Source organism: Aptenodytes patagonicus, chromosome 31 (genome assembly GCF_965638725.1).
Source record: "Aptenodytes patagonicus chromosome 31, bAptPat1.pri.cur, whole genome shotgun sequence".
Classification (NCBI taxonomy): Eukaryota; Metazoa; Chordata; class Aves; order Sphenisciformes; family Spheniscidae; genus Aptenodytes; species Aptenodytes patagonicus.
This window is the reverse complement of record NC_134979.1, coordinates 44,956-71,503: the sequence shown is the minus strand read 5'-3', so window position 1 is coordinate 71,503 and position 26,548 is coordinate 44,956. Positions and strand designations below refer to the sequence as shown.

At 63.1% G+C, this 26,548-nt stretch overlaps 2 protein-coding genes across 2 annotated transcripts; one reads left to right on the top strand and one right to left on the bottom strand.

Annotated features, from left to right (window-relative positions):
* The first annotated feature begins 1,617 nt into the window (after positions 1-1,617).
* On the top strand, positions 1,618-3,333 carry ZBTB9 (zinc finger and BTB domain containing 9). Its single transcript, XM_076360864.1, is given in 3 exon segments — positions 1,618-1,882; positions 1,885-2,309; positions 2,311-3,333. Coding segments are annotated over 3 exon segments (1,713 nt in total).
* Positions 3,334-8,249: 4,916 nt separating this feature from the next.
* CCHCR1 (coiled-coil alpha-helical rod protein 1) lies at positions 8,250-26,523 on the bottom strand. Its single transcript, XM_076360850.1, has 14 exons — positions 26,462-26,523; positions 23,727-23,869; positions 22,694-23,114; positions 21,858-21,941; positions 20,919-21,056; positions 19,806-19,916; positions 18,717-18,802; positions 18,140-18,252; positions 17,482-17,545; positions 17,116-17,183; positions 16,833-16,918; positions 16,590-16,632; positions 15,719-15,848; positions 8,250-8,795 (listed from the first exon to the last, which is right to left on the bottom strand). The coding sequence occupies exons 2-13, from the start codon at positions 23,858-23,860 to the stop codon at positions 15,754-15,756; spliced, it is 1,443 nt and encodes a 480-aa protein (XP_076216965.1). The 5' UTR covers positions 23,861-23,869; positions 26,462-26,523; the 3' UTR covers positions 8,250-8,795; positions 15,719-15,753.
* Positions 26,524-26,548: the final 25 nt, after the last annotated feature.

Sequence of the window (26,548 nt, the reverse complement as noted above, 5' to 3'; positions counted from 1 at the left end):
ACGGGGCACCCCATGGGGCAACGGGGCACCCCAAGGGGGCAACAGGGTGTCTGAGGGGGCAACAAGGCGCCCCATGGGGCAACAGGGTGTCTGGGGGGTGGCAAGGGGGCACCCCATGGGGCAACAGGACACCCTATGGGGGCAACAGGGCGCCCCATGGGGCAACAGGGTGTCTGAGGGGTGGCAACGGGGCACCCCAAGAGGCAACAGGGTATCTGAGGGGGCAACAGGGTGCCCCATGGGGCAACAGGGTGTCTGAGGGGTGGCAACAGGGCACCCCAAGGGGCAACAGGGCACCCCATGGGGCAATGGGGCACTCTATGGGGGCAACAGGACGCCCCATGGGGGCAACAGGGTGTCCGAGAGGTGGCAACGGGGCACCCCAAGGGGCAACAGGGTGCCCCATGGGGCAACAGGGTGTCCGAGGGGTGGCAATGGGGCACCCCAAGGGGCAGTGGGGCACCCCATGGGGCAATGGGGCACCCCAAGGGGGCAACAGGGTGTCCGAGGGGTGGCAATGGGGCACCCCAAGGGGCAACGGGGCACCCCATGGGGCAATGGGGCACCCCAAGGGGGCAACGGGACACCCCAAGGGGGCAACAGGGTGTCTGAGGGGGCAACAGGGCACCCCATGGGGCAACAGGGTGTCTGGGGGGTGGCAGCGGGGCACCCCAAGGGGCCCTAAAGCACCCCATGGGTCAGCAGAACATTCAGTTGGGCAACAGGGTGCCCCATGGGGCAACAGGGTGTCTGAGAGGTGGCAACGGGGCACCCCAAAGGGCAACAGGACACCCCGTGGGGCAACAGGGTGTCTGAGGGGGCAACAGGACACCCCATGGGGCAACAGGGTGTCTGGGAGGTGGCAATGGGGCACCCTAAGGGGCAACAGGGCACCCCATGGGGCAACAGGGTGTCTGAGGGGGCAACAGGGCGCCCCATGGGGCAACAGGGTGTCTGGGGGGTGGCAAGGGGGCACCCCATGGGGCAACAGGACACCCTATGGGGGCAACAGGGCGCCCCATGGGGCAACAGGGTGTCTGAGGGGTGGCAAGGGGGCACCCCAAGAGGCAACAGGGTATCTGAGGGGGCAACAGGGTGCCCCATGGGGCCCTAAAGCACCCCATGGGTCAGCAGAACATTCAGTTGGGCAACAGGGAGCCCCATGGGGCAACAGGGTGTCCGAGGGGTGGCAACGGGGCACCCCATGGGGCAACGGGGCACCCTATGGGGCAATGGGGACCCCAAGGGGGCAACAGGGACACCCCAAGAGGGCAACAGGACACCCCATGGGGCAATGGGTGTCTGGGAGGTGGCAACGGGCACCCTAAGGGGCAACAGGGCACCCCATGGGGCAACGGGGCACCCTATGGGGGCAATGGGACACCCCATGGGGGCAACAGGGTGTCCGAGAGGTGGCAACGGGGCACTCCAAGGGGGTAACAGGACACCCCATGGGGCAGCAGAACAGTCCATGGGGCAACAGGGCACCCGAGGGCTCGACAGGGCAGCCCCACACGGCAACAGGGAGCCCGAGGGGGCGACCGGGTGCCCCCCCCCCCCCACCCCCACCCCGCCCCGCGTGACAGACCTGTCCCCCGCAGGTTCGTCGCGGGGAGGATGGCGGCGGAGGGGGGCCGGGTGCAGATCTCCTTCCCCCAGCACGCGGCGGCTCTGCTGGACTCCCTCAACCGCCTGCGGCTGGAGGGGAAGTTCTGCGACGTGGCCGTCCACGTGGGCGGCCGGATCTTTCCGGCCCACAAGAGCGTCTTGGCCGCCGCGTCCCCCTTCTTCCACGACAAGCTGCTGCTGCAGGATGGGGGGCGCCTGCTGCTGCCCCCCGCCATCGACCCCGACGCCTTTGAGGGGCTCCTGCACCTCATCTATTCGGGCGCTTGACGTTGCTGTTGGAGGCCCTGCCCGGTCATCTCTTGGTGGCCAGCGGTCTCCAGATGTGGCACGTGGTGGATCAGTGCTCGGAGATCCTGAGGGAGTTGGAGGGCGGGGCGTGCCGGTGGGCTGGGCGGGGTAGCGAGGTGACATCGTCGTCATCCTCCTCCTCCTCCTCAACTGGCCGCGGCGGTGAGGCGTCGTCATCGTGGACCACCCGTGGTGGAGATGGGTCTTCATGTGTCACCCACGGTGGAGATGGAGCGTCATCGTGGACCACCCGTGGTGATGGGTCTTCATGTAGCACCCATGGCGGAGACGGAGGATCGTCATGGATCACCCGTGGTGGAGACGGGTCGTCGTGTCCCACCCGCGGTGGTGACGGAGCGTCGTCGTGGCCCACCCGCGGTGGCGACGGGTCTTCATCGGCCTCGTGGACCGCGCGGGGTGGCGACGGCTCATCGTGTCCCCACCCGCGGTGGTGATGGAGGAGCCTCCTGGTCCACCCGTGGTGGTGATGGATCATCGTCATCGTTATCGTGGCCCGTGCGTGGTGGCGATGGCTCTTCATGGGCCGCCCGCGGCGGTGACGCGGCGACGCCGTCTTTCACCAAGGAGGGGGGCGAGGAGGTCCTCAAAATCCGCGTGGCCGCCGACGTGGCGCCAGCGGCGACGTCATCCCTGAGCTCCCTCCTGAAGGACGCCGGCGAGGAGGTCCTCAAGATCTGCGTGGAGGAGGAGGAGGAGGAAGAAGAAGAGGAGGAGGAAGAGGGCGGCCACCGCCGCCGCCGCCGCCACCCCACCGACGCCCTCCAGATCGTGCTGGAGGAGGAGGAGGAGGAAGACGGGGCGCCCGGAGACGCCCGCGAGCCCCCCAAGATCTTCTACATCAAGCAGGAGGCGGGCGGCGACGCCGCCGCCGCCGTCGAGGGCCTCCTGCCAGCGGCGGAGTTGGCGGGCGGCTTCGCGCCGGCGGAGGTGAGCTACGTCATCCCGGCGGGCGGCAGCGGGACGACGGTGACGACCGGCGGCACGATGGCGACGACCGGCGGGGCGGCCGTCTTCCCGCAACCGTCTTGGAAGCCGGTGGACCTTCACGGGAACGAGATCCTGGGCCGAGGTCAAGCCCTCCACGCCCCGGTGAAGCTGGGAGCGGCTCCCGACGGCAAACGTTTCGGTTGCTTGTGCGGTAAACGGTTTGCCGTCAAGCCCAAGCGGGATCGGCACATCATGCTGACCTTCAGCCTGCGGCCTTTCGCCTGCGCCGCCTGTCACAAGCGCTTCAAGCTGAAGCACCACTTGACGGAGCACATGAAGACCCACGACGGGGCCGGGCGGGCCTGCGAGCGCTGCGGCCGGCGCTTCCGCCTGCGGAGCGGTTTGGCCAAACACCGGCCGCTCTGTCAGGGGGCACGATGGGGAGGGGGGTGCTGGGCCTGCGAGTGAGGCGGGGGGGGGTGGGGGGGGGTGGGGGGTGGGGGGGGGGTGGGGGTAGGGGGAACGGTTTAAGGTCTGGCCCAGGTTCAGGCTCTGGTCCCAGTTTAGGGCTCTAGGCCCAGCTTAGGCTCTAGGCCCAGCTCAGATCCTGGCCCAGCTCAGGGCTCCAGGCCCAGCTCAGACTCTGGCCCATCTCATCTCCAGGCCCAGCTGAGGGCTCCAGGCCCAGCTCAAGGCTCTAGGCCCAGCTCACGGCTCTAGGCCCAGCTTAGGGCTTCAGCCCCAGCTCTGGGCTCTAGGCCCCAGCTCAGGGCTCCAAGCCCAGCTCAGGGCTCCAGGCCCAGCTCAGGGCTTTAGGCCCAGCTCAGGGCTCTAGGCCTCAGCTGAGGGCTCTAGCCCCAGCTCAAGGCTCTAGGCCCAGCTCAGGGCTCTAGGCCCAGCTCAGACTCTGGCCCATCTCATCTCCAGGCCCAGCTCTGGGCTTTAGGCCCCAGCTCAGGGCTCCAGGCCCAGCTCAGACTCTGGCCCATCTCATCTCCAGGCCCAGCTGAGGGCTCCAGGCCCAGCTCAAGGCTCTAGGCCCAGCTCACGGCTCTAGGCCCAGCTTAGGGCTTCAGCCCCAGCTCTGGGCTCTAGGCCCCAGCTCAGGGCTCCAAGCCCAGCTCAGGGCTCCAGGCCCAGCTCAGGGCTTTAGGCCCAGCTGAGGGCTCTAGGCCTCAGCTGAGGGCTCTAGCCCCAGCTCAGGGCTCTAGGCCCAGCTCAGGGCTCTAGGCCCAGCTCTGGGCTCTAGGCCCCAGCTCTGGGCTCCAGGCCCAGCTCTGACTCTGGCCCATCTCATCTCCAGGCCCAGCTCAAGGCTCCAGGCCCAGCTCAGGGCTCTAGGCCCAGCTCTGGGCTTTAGGCCCCAGCTCTGGGCTCCAGGCCCAGCTCTGACTCTGGCCCATCTCATCTCCAGGCCCAGCTCAAGGCTCCAGGCCCAGCTCAGGGCTCTAGGCCCAGCTCTGGGCTTTAGGCCCCAGCTCAGGGCTCCAGGCCCAGCTCAGACTCTGGCCCATCTCATCTCCAGGCCCAGCTCTGGGCTTTAGGCCCCAGCTCAGGGCTCCAGGCCCAGCTTAAGGCTCTAGGCCCCAGCTCAAGGCTCTAGGCCCATCTTAGGGCTCTAGGCCCATCTCACCTCCTGGCCCAGCTCAAGGCTCTAGCCTCAGCTCAAGGCTCTAGGCCCAGCTCAGGGCTTTAGGCCCCAGCTCAGGGCTCCAGGCCCAGCTCAGACTCTGGCCCATCTCATCTCCAGGCCCAGCTCAGGGCTCTAGGCCCCAGCTCAAGGCTCCAGGCTCAGCTCAGGGCTCTAGGCCCCAGCTCAGGGCTCTAGGCCCAGCTCAGGGCTCTAGGCCCCAGCTCAGGGCTCTAGGCCCAGCTCAGGGCTCTAGGCCCCAGCTCAGGGCTTTAGGCCCCAGCTCAGGGCTCTAGGCCCCAGCTCAGGGCTCTAGGCCCAGCTCAGGGCTCTAGGCCCCAGCTCAGGGCTTTAGGCCCCAGCTCAGGGCTCTAGGCCCCTGCTCAGGGCTCTAGGCCCCAGCTCAGGGCTTTAGGCCCCAGCTCAGGGCTCCAGGCCCAGCTCAGACTCTGGCCCATCTCATCTCCAGGCCCAGCTCAAGGCTCTAGGCCCCAGCTCAGGGCTCTAGGCCCAGCTCAGGGCTCTAGGCCCCAGCTCAGGGCTTTAGGCCCCAGCTCTGGGCTTTAGGCCCCAGCTCAGGGCTCCAGGCCCAGCTCAGGGCTCTAGGCCCCAGCTCAGGGCTTTAGGCCCAGCTCAGGCTTTAGGCCCCAGCTCAGGGCTCTAGGCCCAGCTCAGGGCTCCAGGCCCAGCTCAGGGCTCTAGGCCCCAGCTCAGGGCTTTAGGCCCAGCTCAGGCTTTAGGCCCAGCTCAGGGCTCTAGGCCCAGCTCAGGGCTCTAGGCCTCAGCTCAGGGCTTTAGGCCCAGCTCAGGCTCTAGGCCCAGCTCAGGGCTCTAGGCCCCAGCTCAGGGCTCCAGGCCCAGCTCAGGGCTTTAGGCCCCAGCTCAGGGCTTTAGGCCCAGCTCAGGGCTTTAGGCCCCAGCTCAGGGCTCTAGGCCCAGCTCAGGGCTCTAGGCCCAGCTCAGGGCTCCAGGCCCAGCTCAGGGCTCTAGGCCCAGCTCAGGGCTCTAGGCCCAGCTCAGGGCTCTAGGCCCCAGCTCAGGGCTTTAGGCTCTCTGTCATCTATGGAGTGACCATCTCTAGGACTTCACTTCCGCTGCCGGTGCCGGACCGGCCAATCAGCGCACGCAGGGCGGGAGCGCGGCAGCCAATGGTGGGGCGCGGGGCGGGACAGGCGTCGCTGTGGGGGATCGCGCTGCGGCCCGGTGGGTCGCCGTGGCAACGGGTAACCCGTGGCAACGGGAGCAGGCACCCCCCCCGGGGTCCTCCTGCCTGTCGCAACCGCCCCCCCCCCCGGGGACACCCCTGTCCCCATGGGGGGGGGCCTCAATGTCCCACCCCCCCCCCGGGACACCCTGTCCCTTGGGGGGGCCTCAATGTCCCACTCCCCCCACCGGGACACCCCTGTCCCCATGGGGGGGGGCCCTCAATGTCCCACCCCCCCCCCCCCGGGGACATCCCTGTCCCCATGGGGGGGGGCCTCAATGTCCCACACCCCCCCCCCGGGGACACCCCTGTCCCCATCGGGTGCCCCAGGGTCCCCCAGGACCCTGGGACACCCCTGTCCCCATCGGGTGCCCCAGGGTCCCCCCAGGACCCTCCTGTCCTTGGGGACATCCGCCCCTCCCCCCCAAATACTGCGGGACACTTGTGTCCCCAAGTGCCACCCCCGACAGACACGGTGCCACCGTGTGACCCCCCGAGCTTTAATGGCTGAAATGGTGCGAAAAAAGGGGCAAAGCTGTGAAAAGAAAGAAAATAAAGCGTTGGGGTCACCGGGACGGGGAGAACCAGTACGTGACTGGGCCAAACTGGGATGGCACTGTCCCCCGCGGGGTGACACGGGGTGATGTGGGGTCCCACCAGTGTGGGACTGGGCCAAACTGGGATGGCAGTGTCATCTACGGGTGACACGTGGGGACGTAGGGTCCCACCAGGGCCAAACGGGGATGGAACTGTCATCTACGGGGTGACACGTGGGGACGGGGGGTCCCACCAGGGCTAAACTGGGATGGAACTGTCATCTATGGGGTGACACAAGGGGACGTGGGGTCCCACCAGGGCCAAACGGGATGGCAATGTCATCTACGGGTGACACGTGGGTCCCACCCGTGGTGACACGTGGGACACGGGGTCCCACCAGGGCCAAACCGGGATGGAACTGTCATCTACGGGGTGACACATGGGGACGTGGGGTCCCACCCGCGGTGACACGTGGGGACGTGGGGTCCCACCAGGGCCAAACCGGGATGGCAATGTCATCTACGAGGTGACACGTGGGGACATGGGGTCCCACCAGGGCCAAACCGGGATGGAACTGTCATCTACGGGGTGACACGTGGGGACGTGGGGTCCCACCAGGGCTAAACCGGGATGGCAATGTCATCTATGAGTGACACGTGGGGACGTGGGTCCCACCCGTGGTGACACGTGGGGACACGGGGTCCCACCAGGGCCAAACCGGGATGGAACTGTCATCTACGGGGTGACACGTGGGGACGTGGGGTCCCACCAGGTGCTAAACCGGGATGGCAATGTCATCTATGGGGTGACACGTGGGGACATGGGTCCCACCAGGGCCAACCAGGATGGAACTGTCATCTATGGAGTGACACATGGGGACGTGGGGTCCCACCCGCGGTGACATGTGGGGACGTGGGGTCCACCCAGGGCCAAACGGGGATGGAACTATCATCTACGGGGTGACACGTGGGGACGTGGGTCCCACCAGGGCCAAACCGGGATGGCAATGTCATCTACGGGGTGACACGTGGGGACGTGGGGTCCCACCAGGGCTAAACCGGGATGGAACTGTCATCTATGGGGTGACACGTGGGGACATGGGGTCCCCCAGGGCCAAACCAGGATGGCAATGTCATCTATGGAGTGACACGTGGGGACGTGGGGTCCCACCAGGGCCAAACGGGGATGGAACTATCATCTACGGGGTGACACGTGGGGACGGGTCCCACCAGGGCCAAACCGGGATGGCAATGTCATCTACGGGGTGACACGTGGGGACGTGGGGGTCCCACCAGGGCTAAACCGGGATGGCAATGTCATCTACGGGGTGACACGTGGGGACATGGGGTCCCCACCAGGGCTAAACGGGGATGGAACTGTCATCTATGGAGTGACACATGGGGACGTGGGGTCCACCCGTGGTGACACGTGGGGACGTGGGGTCCCACCAGGGCCAAACCGGGATGGCAATGTCATCTATGGAGTGACACGTGGGGACGTGGGTCCCACCCGTGGTGACACGTGGGGACGTGGGGTCCCACCAGGGCCAAACCGGGATGGCAATGTCATCTACGGGGTGACACGTGGGGACGTGGGGTCCCACCAGGGCCAAACCGGGATGGCAATGTCATCTATGGAGTGACACGTGGGGACGTGGGGTCTCACCCGCGGTGACACGTGGGGACGTGGGTCCCACCAGGGCTAAACCGGGATGGCAATGTCATCTATGGGGTGACACGTGGGACATGGGTCCCACCAGGGCCAAACCGGGATGGAACTGTCATCTATGGAGTGACATGTGGGGACGTGGGGTCTCACCCGCGGTGACATGTGGGGACGTGGGGTCCCACCAGGGCCAAACGGGGATGGAACTATCATCTACGGGGTGACACGTGGGGACATGGGGTCCCACCAGGGCCAAACCGGGATGGAACTGTCATCTATGGAGTGACACATGGGGATGTGGGGTCCCACCCGTGGTGACACGTGGGACGTGGGGTCCCTCCAGGGCCAAACCGGGATGGCAATGTCATCTACGGGGTGACACGTGGGGACGTGGGGTCCCACCAGAGCCAAACCGGGATGGAACTGTCATCTACAGGGTGACACGTGGGGACGTGGGGTCCCACCAGGGCCAAACTGATCCCCATTCCTGGATACACCCTACTGCCCACCTACGCGAAAGGTGGGTGCGTGTGGGCGGGTGGACACCTCGGTTCCTGCTGCCCCACCGGTGGGTTCTGGGTACGTTGGGTCTCAGTGTCCACGTTATGGCGGAGGTCACCAGCTGGGACACGATGGACTAATTGGATTTCCTTGATTATCCATCAAGATTTCTGTGAGGGAATGCCAGATTTCCCCATGGAAGGGTTAGGATTGTCCATCACATGAAGGTTCTCGTCTTTTTAGATGTTCTCCACATCTTCTCCGGTGGCAACACCTCACCGGGTGTTAACAAAGCTCCCGGGAACGCTCGCTGCACTTTCTAGGTGGATACTTCCCGTAGGATGAAGGTTCAAGGACAGCTTTCCACTTGTTCACCCAGGAGGTCAGCGGTTCCTAGGGATGGAGAAAAGAAGACCAAGATCTTGGGTCGCGTGCAGGGACGGGTCATCTCGCTCCCACCGTTTCCCATATTCCCCTCCCTCAAGACTGCGTTTTCCCACCCGGCGTTTCCCAAGGATGGCTTTTCCATTCCTCGCCCGCTCTCCTGGCCGCCCGGAGGTGCTCAAAGCATCCTGCTGCTGTTGGGTCAGCACGTGGACCTCTCTATAGCGGACTACCCGTCGGAGTCTGCCATGAGTTCAACACTTGTATGGTCTCCCGTAAGTTCCTCCCCTAATTAGCATCATCGTTTTGCCATTTGAGTTGTTTAATCAACCCCTTCCAGCTTTCCGCCGCACCCTTCCTCAGAGCTCGGTAGGGTTTCAAAGTCCGCTTAACTCCACGCTCAAGACACCGTTCCTCTCCTGTTTTAAGAGGTGACCCATCATCATGGGTTGACGGTTGGACTCGATGATCTTAGAGGTCTTTTCCAACCTTCATGATTCTATGATTCTGTGATCTATGGCATCGGGTGCTCACCAAACCATCCTGCCGCGGTGCCTGGAGGGAAAACATTACCCAAACTCGTTACTCTTTCAACTCCGGTCACCGTAAATTTCCATCCTTCGGAGATTGGCGTCACGGGGGAGATGGAGTCAACTTACCAAGTGTCCCAAAGGACTTTCCCTTCCCTAAGCGGTCGACTGCTGATAACTCCTCCTACCGTTCCCAACTCCACGAGTCCTCGCTGGTGGGACCGCTTGTTGCTTAGAGCTTGGCCAACGCGGCCTTGCTGCATGATGATACGGGTCCGCGTGTCCCCCGCCGTTCACGGAGCCATTCAACCATCCAATACTCGAGGTAGAAGAAAAATCCTGCCACGTTTCTACTGGCGGTTGCCCGTATCGGTCCCACCTGGCCACCCGAGTGGTATTTTCCCAGTGCGTGGCTCCGTGCCCTATAGCAGTAGGACGGGAGACGGTCATCCGGTCTTTTTGTTCCCGGTATTTTCTTCTCCGTACGTCTCCGTTCCCCATCCGCCGGTTGCGTTTTGCCCAGTTTCCTCGCCGTTGCGTGGCACCAGCCCATACGTATACGGTCCGGGACGTATGTGGTTCCATATGCCGTTTCTAAGAACTAACACCACGGCCCAGTTGAGTAGAACCTTCTACTCGCTCCATTACCGCCAAGTCCATCAGCTACAGATCCAGCAGCAGCCGTTCCTTGCCGTTCAGCCGACGTTTTATGAGCGCTCCCACCGGTCGGACACCATCTGGTTGGCGGGGATTGAGCTCAGGAGCATCCTGGGTAGGAGAACGTGGAGGCTTCGTGTATTCAGTGGCCGTTGCTGTGTGCTCCACAGCTTCAGCAGCTTTATTCTCCTTAGTCAAGCCACCCGTGATGGATATACAGTCCCACCTCCGTACAGTGGTCTTAGGTGCTACACCTAAAGGCGGTGGTTTACTGCCGAGAAGAGGTTTAAGAAGAGGTATGGGCACGTGGAACGTTAAGCTTCTTCCCCGAGTTGAGGGTTCAGTTGTTCCCGACCCCTTCATAAGCTGCTAGAACCTCTTCAAAGGTTGAGGAACTGTGCTGAGCACTCTACCAGGAGTTGGAGCTCCTTGGAGCCGGGAGGTCCTTGTTGACATAGTCCCCCAATATCCCATCTCTCCCACCCGGATACGCAGCGAGAGGGACTGCAGAGGGTGGAAGGGTCCCAGTGACTGATACACATTCACGTTGGCCTTTAGAAGCTCCAGGGCCTCTTCACGGGGTGGAGTCCATGCCCAGACTGCATTTTTCTTGAGTAAGTTATAGAACGGTCATGTTATTATATGAAATCCTGGAATACGCGTCCTCCAAATCCTAAAGTCCCTGTCTCGGCACCTAACTCCTTTCTCCTCGGGGCTGGGTAACTCTCGGATTTCTCGTAGGACCTCAGCGGGAGCCGTTTTCCTCCCACCTCTCATCCGACTCCTCAGAACGTCACTTCCCGGCTGGGTCCTTACTTCTTTCCTTCCTCTACCTCAATTAAGTGTCGGTGCGTTATAATCACCTCCACAGCCTGTTCCACAGCTTCTGCTGGGCGTCCACCTCTTAAACATCGTCCAGATGTTAGTCTCCGCTTGCCATTTGGTTTCTTTACTGGTCACACTGGAGAGCTGGAGGGGGACGAGACCTGACAACCTTCTTCCAGCTCTTTTATTGACCCAGAAACAGGATGATTTAACACCGGAAGGTTAATTCATATCGTGGAATATTAACTAGGTTGTGGTGGGGCAGAGGAGCAGCAGTTGGCGATGGATTTGCGACTCTGCAGGTGTCCTTATCTACCCTCAGGACTTGGATCCTCAGCGGTGGGAGCAGTGGCCGCGAGTGCTTCCGCTGAAACCGAGCCCCGACCCTGGTTTCCCATAGATTCCCGGTCTGGGCTTAGTGCCGATAGATTTGGGTCTGTCTCCGAGCTCACATCCCTCACATCCTCTGGCTCCCATCGTTATCCTTGTAAATCCTACGGCGTCACCCCCATCTCCTGACGCAGGTCAGGACCCAGAGGACCGTCACGAGAAGTTACGATGATGATCCAAACGCGTTTCCCAATTTTCCCCTTGTATTTTGCATGGGGACGGACCATCTCTTTTTTATTCCATTTATTTTAGCTGAGGTTCTCCCCCGGTTTTTCATCCCGTGGGGCGCAGAGTGAGAAATCTGCTAGCGTACGTTGAAGGACCTCTTGGAAAATAAGATAGTTTAAGCCCGTCTTAACGGCTAAAGCTAACGATTTCTCAGCTCCGAGTCCAAAGGCTTTCCCCCCCCCCCGATCGGTGGGACGCAGAGTGCGTCCCCAGCGCAAATCCGTAAGGGCCTGGGAATATTTGGCCCCGCGGTATCCAATATTCCCGGACCTGATGCTAACGATGGAGGTTCAGCGGGGATAAGGTGGAGGTGGTTGGCTCCGGCCGTCCGGATCCGTGCCAGCCCCTCCACGGCTGTTTCCCCTGGGTTACCTCGGTGTCTCTCCTCCAGATCAATTAATTGGAGACGAGTTTTGCGGCCCCCGCCGGTGCGCTCTGTTGTTCAGCCTGAATTACTGGTGCCAAGAGGGCAGGAAAACATCCTCGTTATTGCCTGCGGGTCTGCTCGTTTCCAGATATCCCAACCATCATCATCCACGGCACAGTGAACTTGAACCGGGTCTAAAGTGGCTTCCAACCACTTCCTCCTGCGCTCTTCACCTTCCGGAACTACCTGGGGCTGAAGTTTTGACTCGAGCGGTCTATTTTGCATTTCTAATTGCTTACGCTTCGCTTCCTCATTTTCTTCTTCCTCATTTTCCTCTTCCAACCCTACATTTTCCCCTTCCTACTCATCAATCGTATCCGTCGCTGCTCCAAGACCGCCCAGTTACCAGCAGACGGCATTTTCTCCTTTTCCCTCCTCCAACCTGCACCAAGCTTGCCATCCGCCAAACTCCTGCCAAATATTACCAAGACCCATCCAGCGGCTCTCGATCCGGAACAAATCCCGCTTGGGATTTCGCCATCCCTCTCTCTTGAATTTTTCTCCTGGTCGTTAACGGCTCAACGTCTGTTTTTTTCAGTCTTCGCCACGGCACGGACGCCCACAAATTATCTCCGCTCCCACCGAACCGGTCGCCTCGAGCAGCTCGTACGTGCAAGCACACCCCTGCCACTAATATGTAACGACTCAAATTTGCCCGACTTTTAAGGTTCGCCTTAAAATTGACTACAGGTTGGGTAAACCTGACCTACGGTCAACTTCCCAATATAGAGCAAGTCTTGACACCACCGGCCGCACGGACAAATCAACGTGCTATACGATTCCAACTTCTCAAGGTAACTCCAGCCGAATCTTGCGCGTGTAGAGTTAACGCTGCTGCACCATCAGTAAATCTGACGACGATTTAATCTGTAACACACCGAGGAAGGTTTCCTATTGTTCCGCTGACCTTTATCTCCCAAAAGGATGGTTTCTATTATGGGGACTCCAGGTCTATAATGACATACCTGAGGTCCGTGCACGCTTGGAAGACTCACAGTCTCCCTGCTAGCAAGAAATCACAGAATCGTAGACCGGTTTGGGTCGGGAAGGACTTTTAAAGGTCATCTAGTCCAACCCTCGCGCAATGAGCGGGGACATCTTCAACCAGATCAGGTTGCTCAACCAAATCTAAGACGAGAAGAAGCGGAGGGAGCCTACCTCAGGCTCTACCACCGGACTGTGACTCAAACGGCAATCTGGTAAGGGAAGCGGTAGCATTAAGCCCATCACCAGCGGCCTGCACCAGCGCGAGGTGCCGACCTCCGGCTGATAAAGGTGGCCCGGGAGTTAGCAAAAACCCGGAATGCCACCTCCACTTCGATCGCGTTATTACATGGAGGGACAGCAATCGAATGGGGAAGCAATCTTAGAGGCAACCAAGAGTTACTTACAGCCAACCAGGGAGGAGAAGGGAGGAGAGGAGGAGGAGGAGAGAGGAGGGAGGAGAAGGGAGGAGAAGGGAGGAGAAGGGAGGAGAAGGGAGGAGAAGGGAGGAGAAGGGAGGAGAAGGGAGGAGAAGGGAGGAGAAGGGAGGAGAAGGGAGGAGAAGGGAGGAGAAGGGAGGAGAAGGGAGGAGAAGGGAGGAGAAGGGAGGAGAAGGGAGGAGAAGGGAGGAGAAGGGAGGAGAAGGGAGGAGAAGGGAGGAGAAGGGAGGAGAAGGGAGGAGAAGGGAGGAGAAGGGAGGAGAAGGGAGGAGAAGGGAGGAGAAGGGAGGAGGGAGGAGAAGGGGAAGAGGCGGGGAAGAGGAGGAGGGAGGAGAAGGGGAAGAGGCGGGGAAGAGGAGAAGGGAGGAGGAGGGAGGGAGGAGGGAGGGAGGAGGGAGGGAGGAGGGAGGGAGGAGGGAGGGAGGGAGGGAGGGAGGAGAAGAGGGAGGAGAAGAGGGAGGGAGGGAGGAGAAGAGGGAGGAGAGGAGGGAGGGAGGAGAGGAACAGAAGAGATTTTCAGTTGGAAGGGACCTACAAGATCATCTCGTCCAACTGCCCGACCACTTCAGGGCTGACCAAAAGTTAAAGCCTGTTATTAAGGACATTGTCCAAACGCTTCTTAAATGCCGCCAGGCTCGGGGCATCGACCACCCCTCCAGGAAGCCCGTTCCAGGGTTTGACCACCCTCTCGGCCAAGAAACGCTTCCTCGGGTCCAGTCCGAACCTCCCCCGGCGCAGCTTTGAGCCATTCCCAGGCGTCCTGCCCCCGGATCTCGGGGAGGAGAGATCAGCACCTCCCTCTCCACGTCTCCTCCTCAGGTCGCCCCTCGGCTTCCTTCTCTCCAAACTAGACAAGCCCAAAGTCCTCGCCGCTCCTCACGGGACACGCTTCCCAGCCTTTCACCAGCCGGGCTGCCCTCCTCTGGACGTGTTCGAGGACCTTCACGTCCTTCTCAAACGGTGGGGCCCAGATCTGCACGCGGTACCCCAGGTGAAGCCGCACCGACGCCGAACGCAGCGGGACGATCCCCTCTCTTGACCGGTTGGTGATGCCGTGTTCGATGCACCGGGATGGGGACGCCGAGAGCGGGGACAGGGACACCAGGACCGGGGTGGGGGGGGGACGGGGACACTCCAGGATAACGGTTTGCCCTCTTGGCTGCCGGGACACACTGCTGACTCCTGTCGAGCCTGCTGCCCACCGGCACCCCCAGATCCCCAGTAAACCTGTAGAAGCCGAACTGAAAAAAATTAAAAGAGCTTTAGTACAAAACAGAAGACAGGATCCGAAAGGAAGAGAACGGTGGAACTGGTTCTCAAATCTATTTTCTTTCTATTATCCCGATATTGAAACAATTTATCAGCTGGATATTAACGCTATTAGTTGTTCTACTTGGTTTAGGGATCACGTTCTGCTGGTTTACGCAAATATACTCAACCCGTCTCGCTCAAAATTCACGGATACAAACGCTGTTCTGCTCCAATTTAAAGCGCGCACAAAACAAAAGGAGGGAACGTTAACACAAGGAAAAGGTCCACGGTAAAGGCGGCTTCGCAGACCCGCTCGAGAGAGCGGGACCAACAGCCACCTCGCCTCTACGAAAGGATCTGCTGTTCGAAGAAACCAGACCAAAACGGGCCGAAAGCAGCAAAGTTGCGACAAAATAGTGCAAATTCAGCTAAGAAATACGCATTGAGCGCGCTTGCGCGGGGCGTTTGCCTGAACAAATGCTCCAAAGTGAACGGCAACAAGCGACGTCGTGGAAAAACGAGCACGCGAGTGGTCTTAAAATCGTGCGTAAGGACTCAAGCGTGTAACGCGGGGTCCTTCTCGGGCTCCCAGCCGAGAGGCGCCTCATTCCCAGCAATAAAAGGGATTTTAGCTCACGTCTGCTTCTGCTGCCTTCTCTCCGTTACCCGCGCACCAACTAGAAGAGAAGAATTAAAACGGGAGCAAGTCCTCGCCGCGAACACCGGGAGAGATCCCGCTTCTGCCGCCGATAAAGCATCACGGTCCGTTTGGCGCTCTCAAAATTAAACTTGACGAGCTCGTTAAGAAATAGAACAAAGCACCAAGGGCTCAAATCCCCTTTGCACGGAGTGGTTTATCACCTGAATTCGCTTATTCGCCGCTCAGGTCGTGAGGTTTCATCGCTTACAGCTCGTTAATTCGTTAATTTGCGTATCTATGAGCAAAACGAGCTGCCCAAGCGATGATGCGAGCGCTCAGCCTTCCTCCGGCGCGGAGCCGGTGTTCCCCGTGTGTCCCCTGTCCGTCCCCCGTCCCCCCCCCCCGGACACGCTGGGCACGAGCTGCGTTAGCCGTAAACCTGAGCAGGAGCTGAGTGACATCTGGGAAGTGACACGAGGTGACGCGCGTGGGTCACACCAGTGCTGGACTGGGCCAAACCGGTCCCCTCCCCGCTGGCTGGGGTGGTGGGGGTGACTCACCCGCGTGCCTGGGTCCGCCAGCAGGGTGGGAGGGGTCAGGAGGGGTCACCGTTGTCACCGTTGTCCCCATCGTCCCCGAGGATGGCGGCGCCCAGGGCCTGCAGCTGCTTCACGAGGGAGCCCAGCGCCGCTGGGGGGGGGGACATGGGAGGGACATTGGGGGACGCTGGGGACATGGAAGGACGTTGGGGGCTGGGGGACGAAACTGGGGGGACACTGGGGACGTGGGGAGATACTGGGGACATGGGGGGGTACATTGGGGAGACATTGGAGGGCTGGGGGGACGTTGGGGACATTGGGGGAACATTGGGGACATGGGGGGGTACATTGGGGAGACACTGGAGGGCTGGGGGGACGTTGGGGACGTGGGGGGGTACATTGGGGAGACATTGGAGGGCTGGGGGGACGTTGGGGACATTGGGGGAACACTGGGGACATTGGGGGAACATTGGGGAGACATTGGAGGGCTGGGGGGATGTTGGGGACATGGGGGGGTACATTGGGGAGACACTGGAGGGCTGGGGGGATGTTGGGGACATTGGGGGAACATTGGGGAGACATTGGAGGGCTGGGGGGACGTTGGGGACATGGGGGCGTACATTGGGGAGACACTGGAGGGCTGGGGGGATGTTGGGGACATGGGGGGAACACTGGGGACATTAGGGGAACATTGGGGACATGGGGGGAGCATCGGGGACATTGGGAGGACATGGGGGGACATTGTGGGACACTTGGGGGCTGGGGGGACATTGGAGACATGGGGGACAGGACATTGGGGGCACCCAGGAGTGTCACAGGACACTGCGGGGGGGACACAAGGACATGGGGGGGACATAGGGACACCTGCAGGTGCCACATGGGCCAGACCTACCTCTGCCCGGGGGGGGACCCATCCTGTCTCCACGGGGGGTGGCCTAGGGGTGACACAAGGGGGTGACACGGGGACAGCAGCCACCCATGTCCCCAAGTGCCCTCCCAGACCGGTGTCCCTCCCTTGTCATCCCCTCCCCATGTCCCCTGGCCCTTCCCCATGCCAACTCCCCACGTCTCCAGCCCCGCCATGTCCCCTCTCTGTGTCCCCCACATCCCCACCTGTGTCCCCAAGCCACCTCACCTCGCCCCATGCCACCTTGTCCTGCATCACCTTGTCCTTTGTCACCTGGCCGTGTGTCACCTCCTCAGCCAACCCCAAGGCCACGGCTGCGGGGACAGGGACAGGCCGTGGTGGGGACATGGCAGCCACCGCTCATCCACAGGGGCACAGGGTGGCACTGGCTCCCCAGTGCGTCCCCTGGCACCTGCCCGGTGTCCCCTCATGTCCCATCGGTGATGTCCCCTGCCTGGTGTCCTCCCTGCCAAGGGTGTCCCCAACGCGTCCCCAACGCGTCCCCACTCACCACTGTGCCGGACCCTGGCCATTGTCCCTGTCAGCAGATGGGCGCTGCCTGTCACCTTGGCCACCGGGCTGGGGACAGCATCACTGTGTCACCCCCGGCCCCAGACATGGGTCAGGGCCAGCAGGATGGGGACAGTGCCACCATGTCACCCCTGGGATCCCCAAGAGTGGGGATGGGGTCTCCTGCCATCCCTGTGGTCCCAAAGTCACTCCCAGGGTCCCAATGCCCGCCCCCCCCAGTGTCCCCATGCCACCCTTGGGGTCCCAATGTCACCCACAGGGTCCCCTCCCACCCTCAGGGTCCCCTGGTGTCCCTCAACACCCCCAAAGTGGACCCAGGCGTCCGGACCCCTCCCCCATCACTCACTCGTCCCCTGCCGGGTCCCGCTGCCACCGCGGCCGGTCCAAGGCCACCGCTGGGGCCACCAGCCCTGAGGACAGGATGACACCGGGGTCACCAGCCCTGGGGACAGGATGAAGTCCAGGGCCACCCGCTGCGGAGGAGGGGTGACAGTGGCATCGGGGCCACCCTGTTGCCGTCCCCACGCCTGTCCTGTTCCCACCCCCACGTCCCCAAGCCTGTCCCCGTGTACCTGTTCCTATGTCCCTGTCCCCGTATCTCCCTCCCTGTCCCCATGTCCCCATGTCACCCTTCCCGCCTCTGTGCCCCCTTGTCCCCATCCCCTCCCCGGTCCCCCTTGCCCCCCTCCCCATCCCCATGTCCCCCTCCCTCTTCTTGTGTCCCTGTGTCCCCATCCCCTCTCTGTCCCTATGTCCTTCTCCCTGGCCCCATCTCCTTGTCCCCTCCCCGCCCCGGTCCCCCCTGTCCCCATCCCTGTCCCCACGTCTCCCTCCCCGTGTCCCCATCCCCATGTCCCCCTTGCCATTCTTGTGTCCCTGTGTCCCCATCCCCTCCCTGTCCCCATGTCCCCCTCCCTGTCTGACACGTCTCCCTCCCTGTGCCCCCGTCCCCATGTCCCCCTCCCCATCCCTGTGTCCCCCTCCCCATCCTCATGCCCCCGTACCCTGGAGGACGCGGAGTCGCTGTCCCACCCGGCGCAGGCGGGCACTGAGGGTGACCATGGTCCCGGCGGCTGCTGTCACCTCAGCCTCGCGTGCTGTCACCACCCCGGCCAGCCTGGGGGACACAGGGACGGGGGGGAACACGGGGGACATGGTGGGGGACACAAGGACGGGGTGGGACATGAGGACGGGGTGGGACACAGGGACAGGAGCAGCAGGGACAGGACAGCGGTGACATGTGGGGACAGGGACACTGGTGACCTCTCAGTCTCCCCATCCCAGTTCCCCCCCCCCCCAGAGGCCACTCAGTTCTTCCCCAGTCCCCTCCCAGTGTCCCCAGTGCCTCCCAGTAACCCCCTGGCCTCTATCCCAGTGTCGTCCCCCCCCGGCTCTTCCCAGTGTCCCCCCCAGAATCCTCCCCGTCCCTCAGAGTGGCCCCCAGTCCCTCCCAGTCTCCCCCCCGTCCCTCTCGGTGCCCAGTTCCCCCCCAGTCCCTCTCAGTGCTCCCTCCAGCCCCTCCCAGTTGTCCCCCAGTCCCCCCCAGTTGTCCCCCAGTCCCTCCCAGTCCCCTCCCAGTACCTGGCAGCCGCCCGGGCCAGTCCCCCCAGCGCCTCCTCAGCTGCCTCTGCCCGTCCCCGCTGCCGCGTCACCTCCTGCGCCAGGCGCTGGGACAAGTGCCACCGCATCCCCAACCTGTCCCCAAGCCCTCCCGCGTCCCCAATGTGTCCCCGCTCTGGGTCACCTCCCCGGCCAGGTAGTGGGACACGGCCCGCTGGTCACCGATGTCCCCAGCGTGTCCACATCGTGTCCCCAACCTCTCCCCAGGTGGCCCCCCCGTGATGTCCCCAGTGTGTCCCCACGTCCCCAAGCCATCCCTGACCCATCCCTGTGTCCCCAGTGTGTCCCCAACACATCCCCAGCACAGCCCGGACATGACTCTCTGTGTCCCCATGTCCCCAGTGTGGCCCTGCATGGCCCCAGCACGTCCCCATGTCCGCGGCATATCCCCACATGTCCCCAGTGTGGCTCTTTGTGTCCTCAGTGTGTCCCCCCATTTCCCAGGCACGTCCCCAGCAGGTCCCTGTGTCCTCAGCATGTCCCCACGTGTCCCATGTGTGTCCCTGTGTCCCTAGCAGGTCCCCATGTCCCCAGCATGTCCCCATATGTCCCATGTGTGTCCCTGGTGTGTCCTCAGATGTCCCCATCGTGTCCCTCTGAGTCCCCAGCAGGTCCCCATGTCACCATACATCCCACATGTGTTCCCAGCGTGTCCCCTCATTTCCCCAGCAGGTCCCACGTGTGTCCCCCAGCAGGTCCCACGTGTGTCCCCATGTCTCTAGCAGGTTCCCATGTCGCCAGCATGTCCCCATATGTCCCCAGCATGTCCCCCTGCGTCCCCAGGAGGTCCCCCTTTACCCCACGCGTGTCCCCAGCGTGTCCCCATATGTCCCATGCCTGTCCCCACCAGTTCCCCATGTCCCCAGCAGGTCCCCATACATCCCACACGTGTCCCCCCCATTTACCCAGCAGGTCCCACGTGTGTCCCTAGCAGGTCCCCGTGGCCCCAGCAGGTCCCCATGTGTCTCCCCCGTGTCCCCAGCAGGTCCCCATGTGTCTCCCCCGTGTCCCCAGCAGGTCCCCATGTGTCCCCCCCGTGTCCCTGCTGACCTCAGCGTCCCGACGCTGCAGCTCGGCGGTGGCCGCCCTCTCGCGCAGGCTCAGCTCCAGCCGCATCACCCGGCGCGTCCCCGCTGCCACCGCTGCCCCCAGCGCCCCCACCTGAGGAACCCAGGCGGCCGGGAGTCTCCCAGGAGGGACCCAGGCAACCAGGAGCCCCCCCAGAGGGAGGCGGGGGGGGGGGGGGTGACCCCTGGAAGGGACCCAGGCGTCCGGGAAACCCCCCAACCCCCCTAGAAGGGACTTGGGAACCCCTCACTGGGAGAGATTCAGGCGTCCCAGCACCTCCCAACACCCCTAGATGGGACCCAGGCACCTCTCGGGAGGGACCCAGGTGCCTGAGCACCCCCCAAATGGGACCCAGGTGCCACCCCCAGGAGGCACCCAGCTGCCTGGGCACCCCCTAACCCCCCAAGATGGGATCCAGGCACCCTTTGGTAGGGACCCAGGACTCTGGGTGCTCCCCAATCCCCCCAGATGAGACTCAGGAACGCACCTCCCCCCCCCCCCCCCCGGGAGGAACCCAGACTTCTGAGTACTTCTTAACCCCCCCAGGTAGGACCCAGGCATCCGGGTGCCCCCCCCCCCCCAAGATGGGACCCAGGCACCTCTTGGGAGGGACCCAGGAGTCTGGGTGTCCCCCAGTCACCCCAAATAGGACCCAGATGCCACCCCCAGGAGGGACCCAGGCATCCAGGCACCCCCCAAACCCTCTAGATGGGACCCAGGCACCCCTCGGGAGGGACCCAGGACTCTGGGTGCCCCCCAACCCCTAAGATGGGACCCAGGCAACCCCACCCGGGAGCGACCCAGGAGTCCAAGTGCCCCCTCAGGAGGGACCCAGGACTCCGGGCACCCCCCAAACCCTCCAGATGGGACCCAGGCACCCCTCGGGAGGGACCCAGGACTCCGAGTGCCCCCCAACCCCCCCAGATGGGACCCAGGCACCCCTTGGGAGGGACCCAGGACTCCGAGTGCCCCCCAACCCCCCCAGATGGGACCCAGGCACCCCTCAGGAGGAACCCAGGACTCCAAATGCCCCCCAACCCCCCCCCCCTCGACGGGACTGAGAAACCTCTCCCCAGGTGGGACCCGGGCACCCACCTGCGCCCGCAGCACCCGCTGTGTCTCCTCCTGCACCCGCAGCTGCACCAGGAGGGCGAAGACCTTCTCCCGCCAGCGCCCCAGGAGCGCCTGCAGCCGGGGGGGGGCCACCGCCACGGGGACCTCGGGGGGGGGCAGCTGGGGGGGGTAGGGGGGGAGGCGTGAGTGTCCCGGGACACCCAGACACCCCACTGACATCCTGCCCCCCCAAGCACCCAGAGACATCGCAAAGCCACCCAAGCCTGCCCCCCCCCCCCCGCCCCCAACACACCCATGTCCATCCCAGGGGCACCCGAGACCCCCTCAGCACCCCAGAACCTCCCCGTTACACGTCAGCGTCCCCCCAGCATCCCAAAAGCCCGCCCCAGCAGCACCTTATGGCACCCCAGGGGTGCCCCAACCTCCCCAGAGCACCCCAGCGTCCCCCCAGCACCCTGTGTCACTCCACTGTGCCTCCAGGACCCCCCCGTGGCACCACAGAGCCCCCCCAGCAACCCAAAAGCCCCCCCCCCCATGGGCACCCTATGGCACCCCAGGGCCCGCCAGACCAACCCCCGAGCATCCCTGTTCCCCCTCAGCACTCCATAGACCCCCTGGACCCCCCCAGAGCACCCTAGGACTCCCCCCCATCTCCCCGTGTCACCCCATTGCCCCTCAGGACCCTCTGTGGCACTCCCGCCCCCCCCCCAGGGGCACCTCACAACACCCTACGGCTCCCCCAGCACCCCAAAAGCCCCCCCAGTGGTACCCTATGGGAGCTCCAAACCCCTCCGAAGCACCATGGGCCCACCCCAGCACCCCCCTGGCCCCCACCCAGAGCCCCCCAGCACCCAAGAAGCCCCTCCCAGCACCCCAAAGGGCCCCTCAGGGGCACCCTACGTTCCCTCCCGCCCCCCAAAAGCCCCTCCCAGGGGCACCCTGTGGCCCCCCCAGCCCCACCTCGCGGCCTAGTTCGTGCTCCTGCATGGTCAGGATGTGGCCGAGGGCGCTGAGCCGGGCCTGCAGCAGCACCTGGGGCTGGCACTGGGGGGAACAGGGACAGCATGGGGACACTACGGGGACAGGGGGACACCTCGAGGATGCTGCGGGGACAGGGTGTATGGAGACATCCTGGGGACAAGGGACGCCACGAGGACAGGGTGACAACCTGGGGACACTGGGATACCGTGGGGAGCGGGGGCACGGGGAGATCCTGGGGAGAGGGAACATGGGGACAACGTGAGGACAGGGTGACAACCTGGGGGCAATGGGACACCACAGAGACACCAAAGGGACATGAGGACACCCTGGGAACACTGGATATTGGGACACTGGGGAGACAGGGGACGTGGAGACACCCTGGGGACAAGGGGACACCCTGGTGACACCAGAGGGGCGGAGGACATGGGGACATCGTGGGGACACTGTGGGGACAGGGCACAAGGCCACCATGTTACCCCACCATGGAGACACCCTGGGGACAGGGGGACACCCCAGGGACACCAGAGGGGCGGAGGACATGGGGACATCGTGGGGACACTGTGGGGACAGGGCACAGGGCCACCATGTTACCCCACCATGGAGACACCCTGGGGACAGGGGGACACCCCAGGGACACCAGAGGGGCAGAGGACATGGGGACATCGTGGGGACACTGTGGGGACAGGGCAGAGGGCCACCCTGTCACCCCCACCATGGAGACACCCTGGGAAAAGGGGGACACCCCAAGGACAGGGCCATCACGTCCCCAAGGGGAGGGGACATGGGCCCCAGGGGACCCGAGAGCCTGGACTCACCTCCTCCAGGGGCTGCCCCCCATCAGGCTCCGCCCCCTGGTCATGACCACGCCTCCTCTCAGCCTCAAGCTCCGCCTCCAGGGTCTGACCACGCCTCCTCTCAGCCTCAAGCTCTGCCTCCAGGGTCTGACCACGCCTCTTCTCAGCCTCAAGCTCCGCCTCCAGGGCCTGGCCACCCCTCCTCTCAGCCCCAAGCTCCACCTCCAAGGCTTGGCCCCGCCTCCTCTCAGCCTCAAGCTCCACCTCCAAGGCTTGGCCCCGCCTCTTCTCAGCCTCAAGCTCCACCTCCAAGGCTTGGCCCCGCCTCCTCTCAGCCTCAAGCTCCACCTCCAGGGCTTGGCCCCGCCTCTTCTCAGCCTCAAGCCCCACCTCCAGGGCTTGGCCCCGCCTCTTCTCAGCCTCAAGCTCCGCCTCCAGGGTCCTGTCAAAGCAGACCTGGGTGTCCAGGCTCTGGGGGTTACTGGGACCACTGAGGGGTTACTGGGAGGATCGCTGGGGGTTACTGGGAGGATCGCTGGGGGTTACTGGGAGCACCGGGACGGTTAGTGGGGCATTACTGGGAACACTGGGAGGGTGCTGGGGGGTTACTGGGAGCACTGGAGGGGGACACTGGGGGGTTACAGAGAGCATCGGGGGTTACTGGGTGCACTGGGAGGGCTCGCAGGGATCACTGGGAACACTGGGGGGGTTTACTGGGAGGGCTACTGGCAGCACTGGGAGGTTACTGGGAACACCGGAGGGGGGGATCTGGGGGATTACAGGGAGCGTTGGGGGCTACTGGGAGGGTTACCAGGAGCGCTGGGGGCTTACTGGGATCACTGGGGCATTTGTTAGGAGGTTACTGGGAGCACTGGGGGTTACTGGGCGGCTACTGGGAACACGAGAGCACAGTAAGAGTAATTCGGGAGTACCTGGGGAGCAACCGGGTGCACTGGGGGGGTTACTGGGGGGGCTACTGGGAGGATTACAAGGAGCACTGGGAGGCCGGGGGGGGTTAACTGGGAGGTTACTGGGAGCACTGGGGGGCCCTTACCTGGTGCTGGGGCCGGGGGGGCGGAGCATGAAGTGCGATGGGGGGACGAGGCCCCGCAGATCCGGGGGGACGGGAGGGACCCGGGTGCCTGGGGGGGACCCAGCGCCTGGCGGCTCAGGGTGACTCTCGGCCATTGGTGGCACCTTGGGGTGGGACGACTCCCAGTAAGTCCCAGTAACCGCCCCCACGGCCCCAGTAACTCCCAGTACGCCGCCATCCACCAGTCCCGGTACCTCCCAGTAACCCCCAGTGAGGGCCTGCTTCCCCCTACACACGGTCCCAGTACGCCCCCCCAAGCCTCAATGACTCCCAGTAACAACCAGTGACTCCCAGTTCCTGCCTCGTCCCAGTAACCCCCCAATAATTCCCAGTTCCCCCTGCCATGGCCCCAGTGACTCCCAGTCCCACCCCCCCACGCTCCCAGTAACCCCCAGTGCCTCCCAATTTACTCCTTCCCCAGCCCCAGTGACTCCCAGTAACCCCCAACATGCTCCCACTAACTCCCAGTGACTCCCCGCTGCCCCCCTCAAGGTCCCAGGGGCTACCAGTACTCCCAGTAACCTCCCCCTCATATTCCCAGCGACTCCCAGTTCCCCACCACACACTCCCAGTGGCTCCCCATTCCTCCCCTCAAGGTCCCAGGGGGGCCCAGTACCCCCAGTGACTCCCAGTAACCGTCCCCTCATATTCCCAGTAACTCCCAGTAACCATCCCCTCATATTCCCAGCGGCTCCCAGTAACCGTCCCCTCATATTCCCAGCGGCTCCCAGTAACCATCCCCTCATATTCCCAGCGGCCCCCAGTAACTCCCAGTAACCGTCCCCTCATATTCCCAGCGGCTCCCAGTAACCGTCCCCTCATATTCCCAGTAACCGTCCCCTCATATTCCCAGTGGCTCCCAGTAACCGTCCCCTCATATTCCCAGCGGCCCCCAGTAACTCCCAGTAACCACCCCCTCATACTCCCAGTAACTCCCAGTAACCGTCCCCTCATATTCCCAGTAACTCCCAGTAACCATCCCCTCATATTCCCAGCGGCTCCCAGTAACCGTCCCCTCATATTCCCAGTAACTCCCAGTAACCGTCCCCTCATATTCCCAGCGGCCCCCAGTAACTCCCAGTAACCGTCCCCTCATATTCCCAGCGGCCCCCACTAACTCCCAGTGGCCCCCAGCAGCTCCCAGTAACCGTCCCCTCATATTCCCAGTAACTCCCAGTAACCATCCCCTCATATTCCCAGTGGCTCCCAGTAACCGTCCCCTCATATTCCCAGTAACTCCCAGTAACTGTCCCCTCATATTCCCAGCGGCCCCCACTAACTCCCAGTGGCCCCCAGCGGCTCCCAGTAACCGTCCCCTCATATTCCCAGTAACTCCCAGTAACCGTCCCCTCATATTCCCAGTAACTCCCAGTAACTGTCCCCTCATATTCCCAGTGGCTCCCAGTAACCGTCCCCTCATATTCCCAGCGGCCCCCAGTAACTCCCAGTAACCGTCCCCTCATATTCCCAGCGGCCCCCACTAACTCCCAGTGGCCCCCAGCAGCTCCCAGTAACCGTCCCCTCATATTCCCAGTAACTCCCAGTAACCATCCCCTCATATTCCCAGTAACTCCCAGTAACTGTCCCCTCATATTCCCAGCGGCCCCCACTAACTCCCAGTGGCCCCCAGCGGCTCCCAGTAACCGTCCCCTCATATTCCCAGTAACTCCCAGTAACCGTCCCCTCATATTCCCAGTAACTCCCAGTAACTGTCCCCTCATATTCCCAGTGGCTCCCAGTAACCGTCCCCTCATATTCCCAGCGGCTCCCAGTAACCATCCCCTCATATTCCCAGCGGCCCCCAGTAACTCCCAGTAACCGTCCCCTCATATTCCCAGCGGCTCCCAGTAACCGTCCCCTCATATTCCCAGTAACCGTCCCCTCATATTCCCAGTGGCTCCCAGTAACCGTCCCCTCATATTCCCAGCGGCCCCCAGTAACTCCCAGTAACCATCCCCTCATACTCCCAGTAACTCCCAGTAACCGTCCCCTCATATTCCCAGTAACTCCCAGTAACCATCCCCTCATATTCCCAGCGGCTCCCAGTAACCGTCCCCTCATATTCCCAGTAACTCCCAGTAACCGTCCCCTCATATTCCCAGCGGCCCCCAGTAACTCCCAGTAACCGTCCCCTCATATTCCCAGCGGCCCCCACTAACTCCCAGTGGCCCCCAGCGGCTCCCAGTAACCGTCCCCTCATATTCCCAGTAACTCCCAGTAACCATCCCCTCATATTCCCAGTGGCTCCCAGTAACCGTCCCCTCATATTCCCAGTAACTCCCAGTAACCATCCCCTCATATTCCCAGTGGCTCCCAGTAACCGTCCCCTCATATTCCCAGTAACTCCCAGTAACCGTCCCCTCATATTCCCAGTAACTCCCAGTAACCGTCCCCTCACATTCCCAGCGACTCCCAGTTCAAGGCACACAGACGCTCCCAGTGGCTCCCCGTATCTCCCAGTAGCCCCCAGTGACTCCCAGTCCCCACCTCAAGGTCCCAGTAGCCCCCAGTGGCTCCCAGTAACTCCCAGTGGCTCCCCATTTCCCCCTCCCCACGGCCCCAGGGGCTCCCAGTAACTCCCAGTTCCTCCCCCAAGGCCCGGTACTTCCCAGTAACCCCCAGCGACTCCCGGTTCCAACCCGCGCTGACGCTCCCAGTGCTCCCAGTGCTCCCAGTACCCCCAGTACCCCCAGTACCTCCCAGTACCCCCCGGCCCCCCTCACGACCGCGCGGTGCACGCCGGGAACGCGCCGCCGCTCTCCCGCTCCGCGCGTCTCAGCCAA

What these genes read in the sequence shown, in the direction of transcription:
- CCHCR1 (XM_076360850.1), bottom strand. Translation starts at nt 23,860, where the DNA reads ATGGCCGAGAGTCACCCTGAGCCGCCAGGCGCTGGGTCCCCCCCAGGC. An exon ending in TGCAGCGTCGGGACGCTGAG is followed by an intron (nt 18,803 to 19,805) that starts GTCAGCAGGGAC and finishes CACTTGTCCCAG; the next exon opens with CGCCTGGCGCAGGAGGTGAC. An exon ending in CTGGCCCGGGCGGCTGCCAG is followed by an intron (nt 18,253 to 18,716) that starts GTACTGGGAGGG and finishes TGTGTCCCCCAG; the next exon opens with GCTGGCCGGGGTGGTGACAG.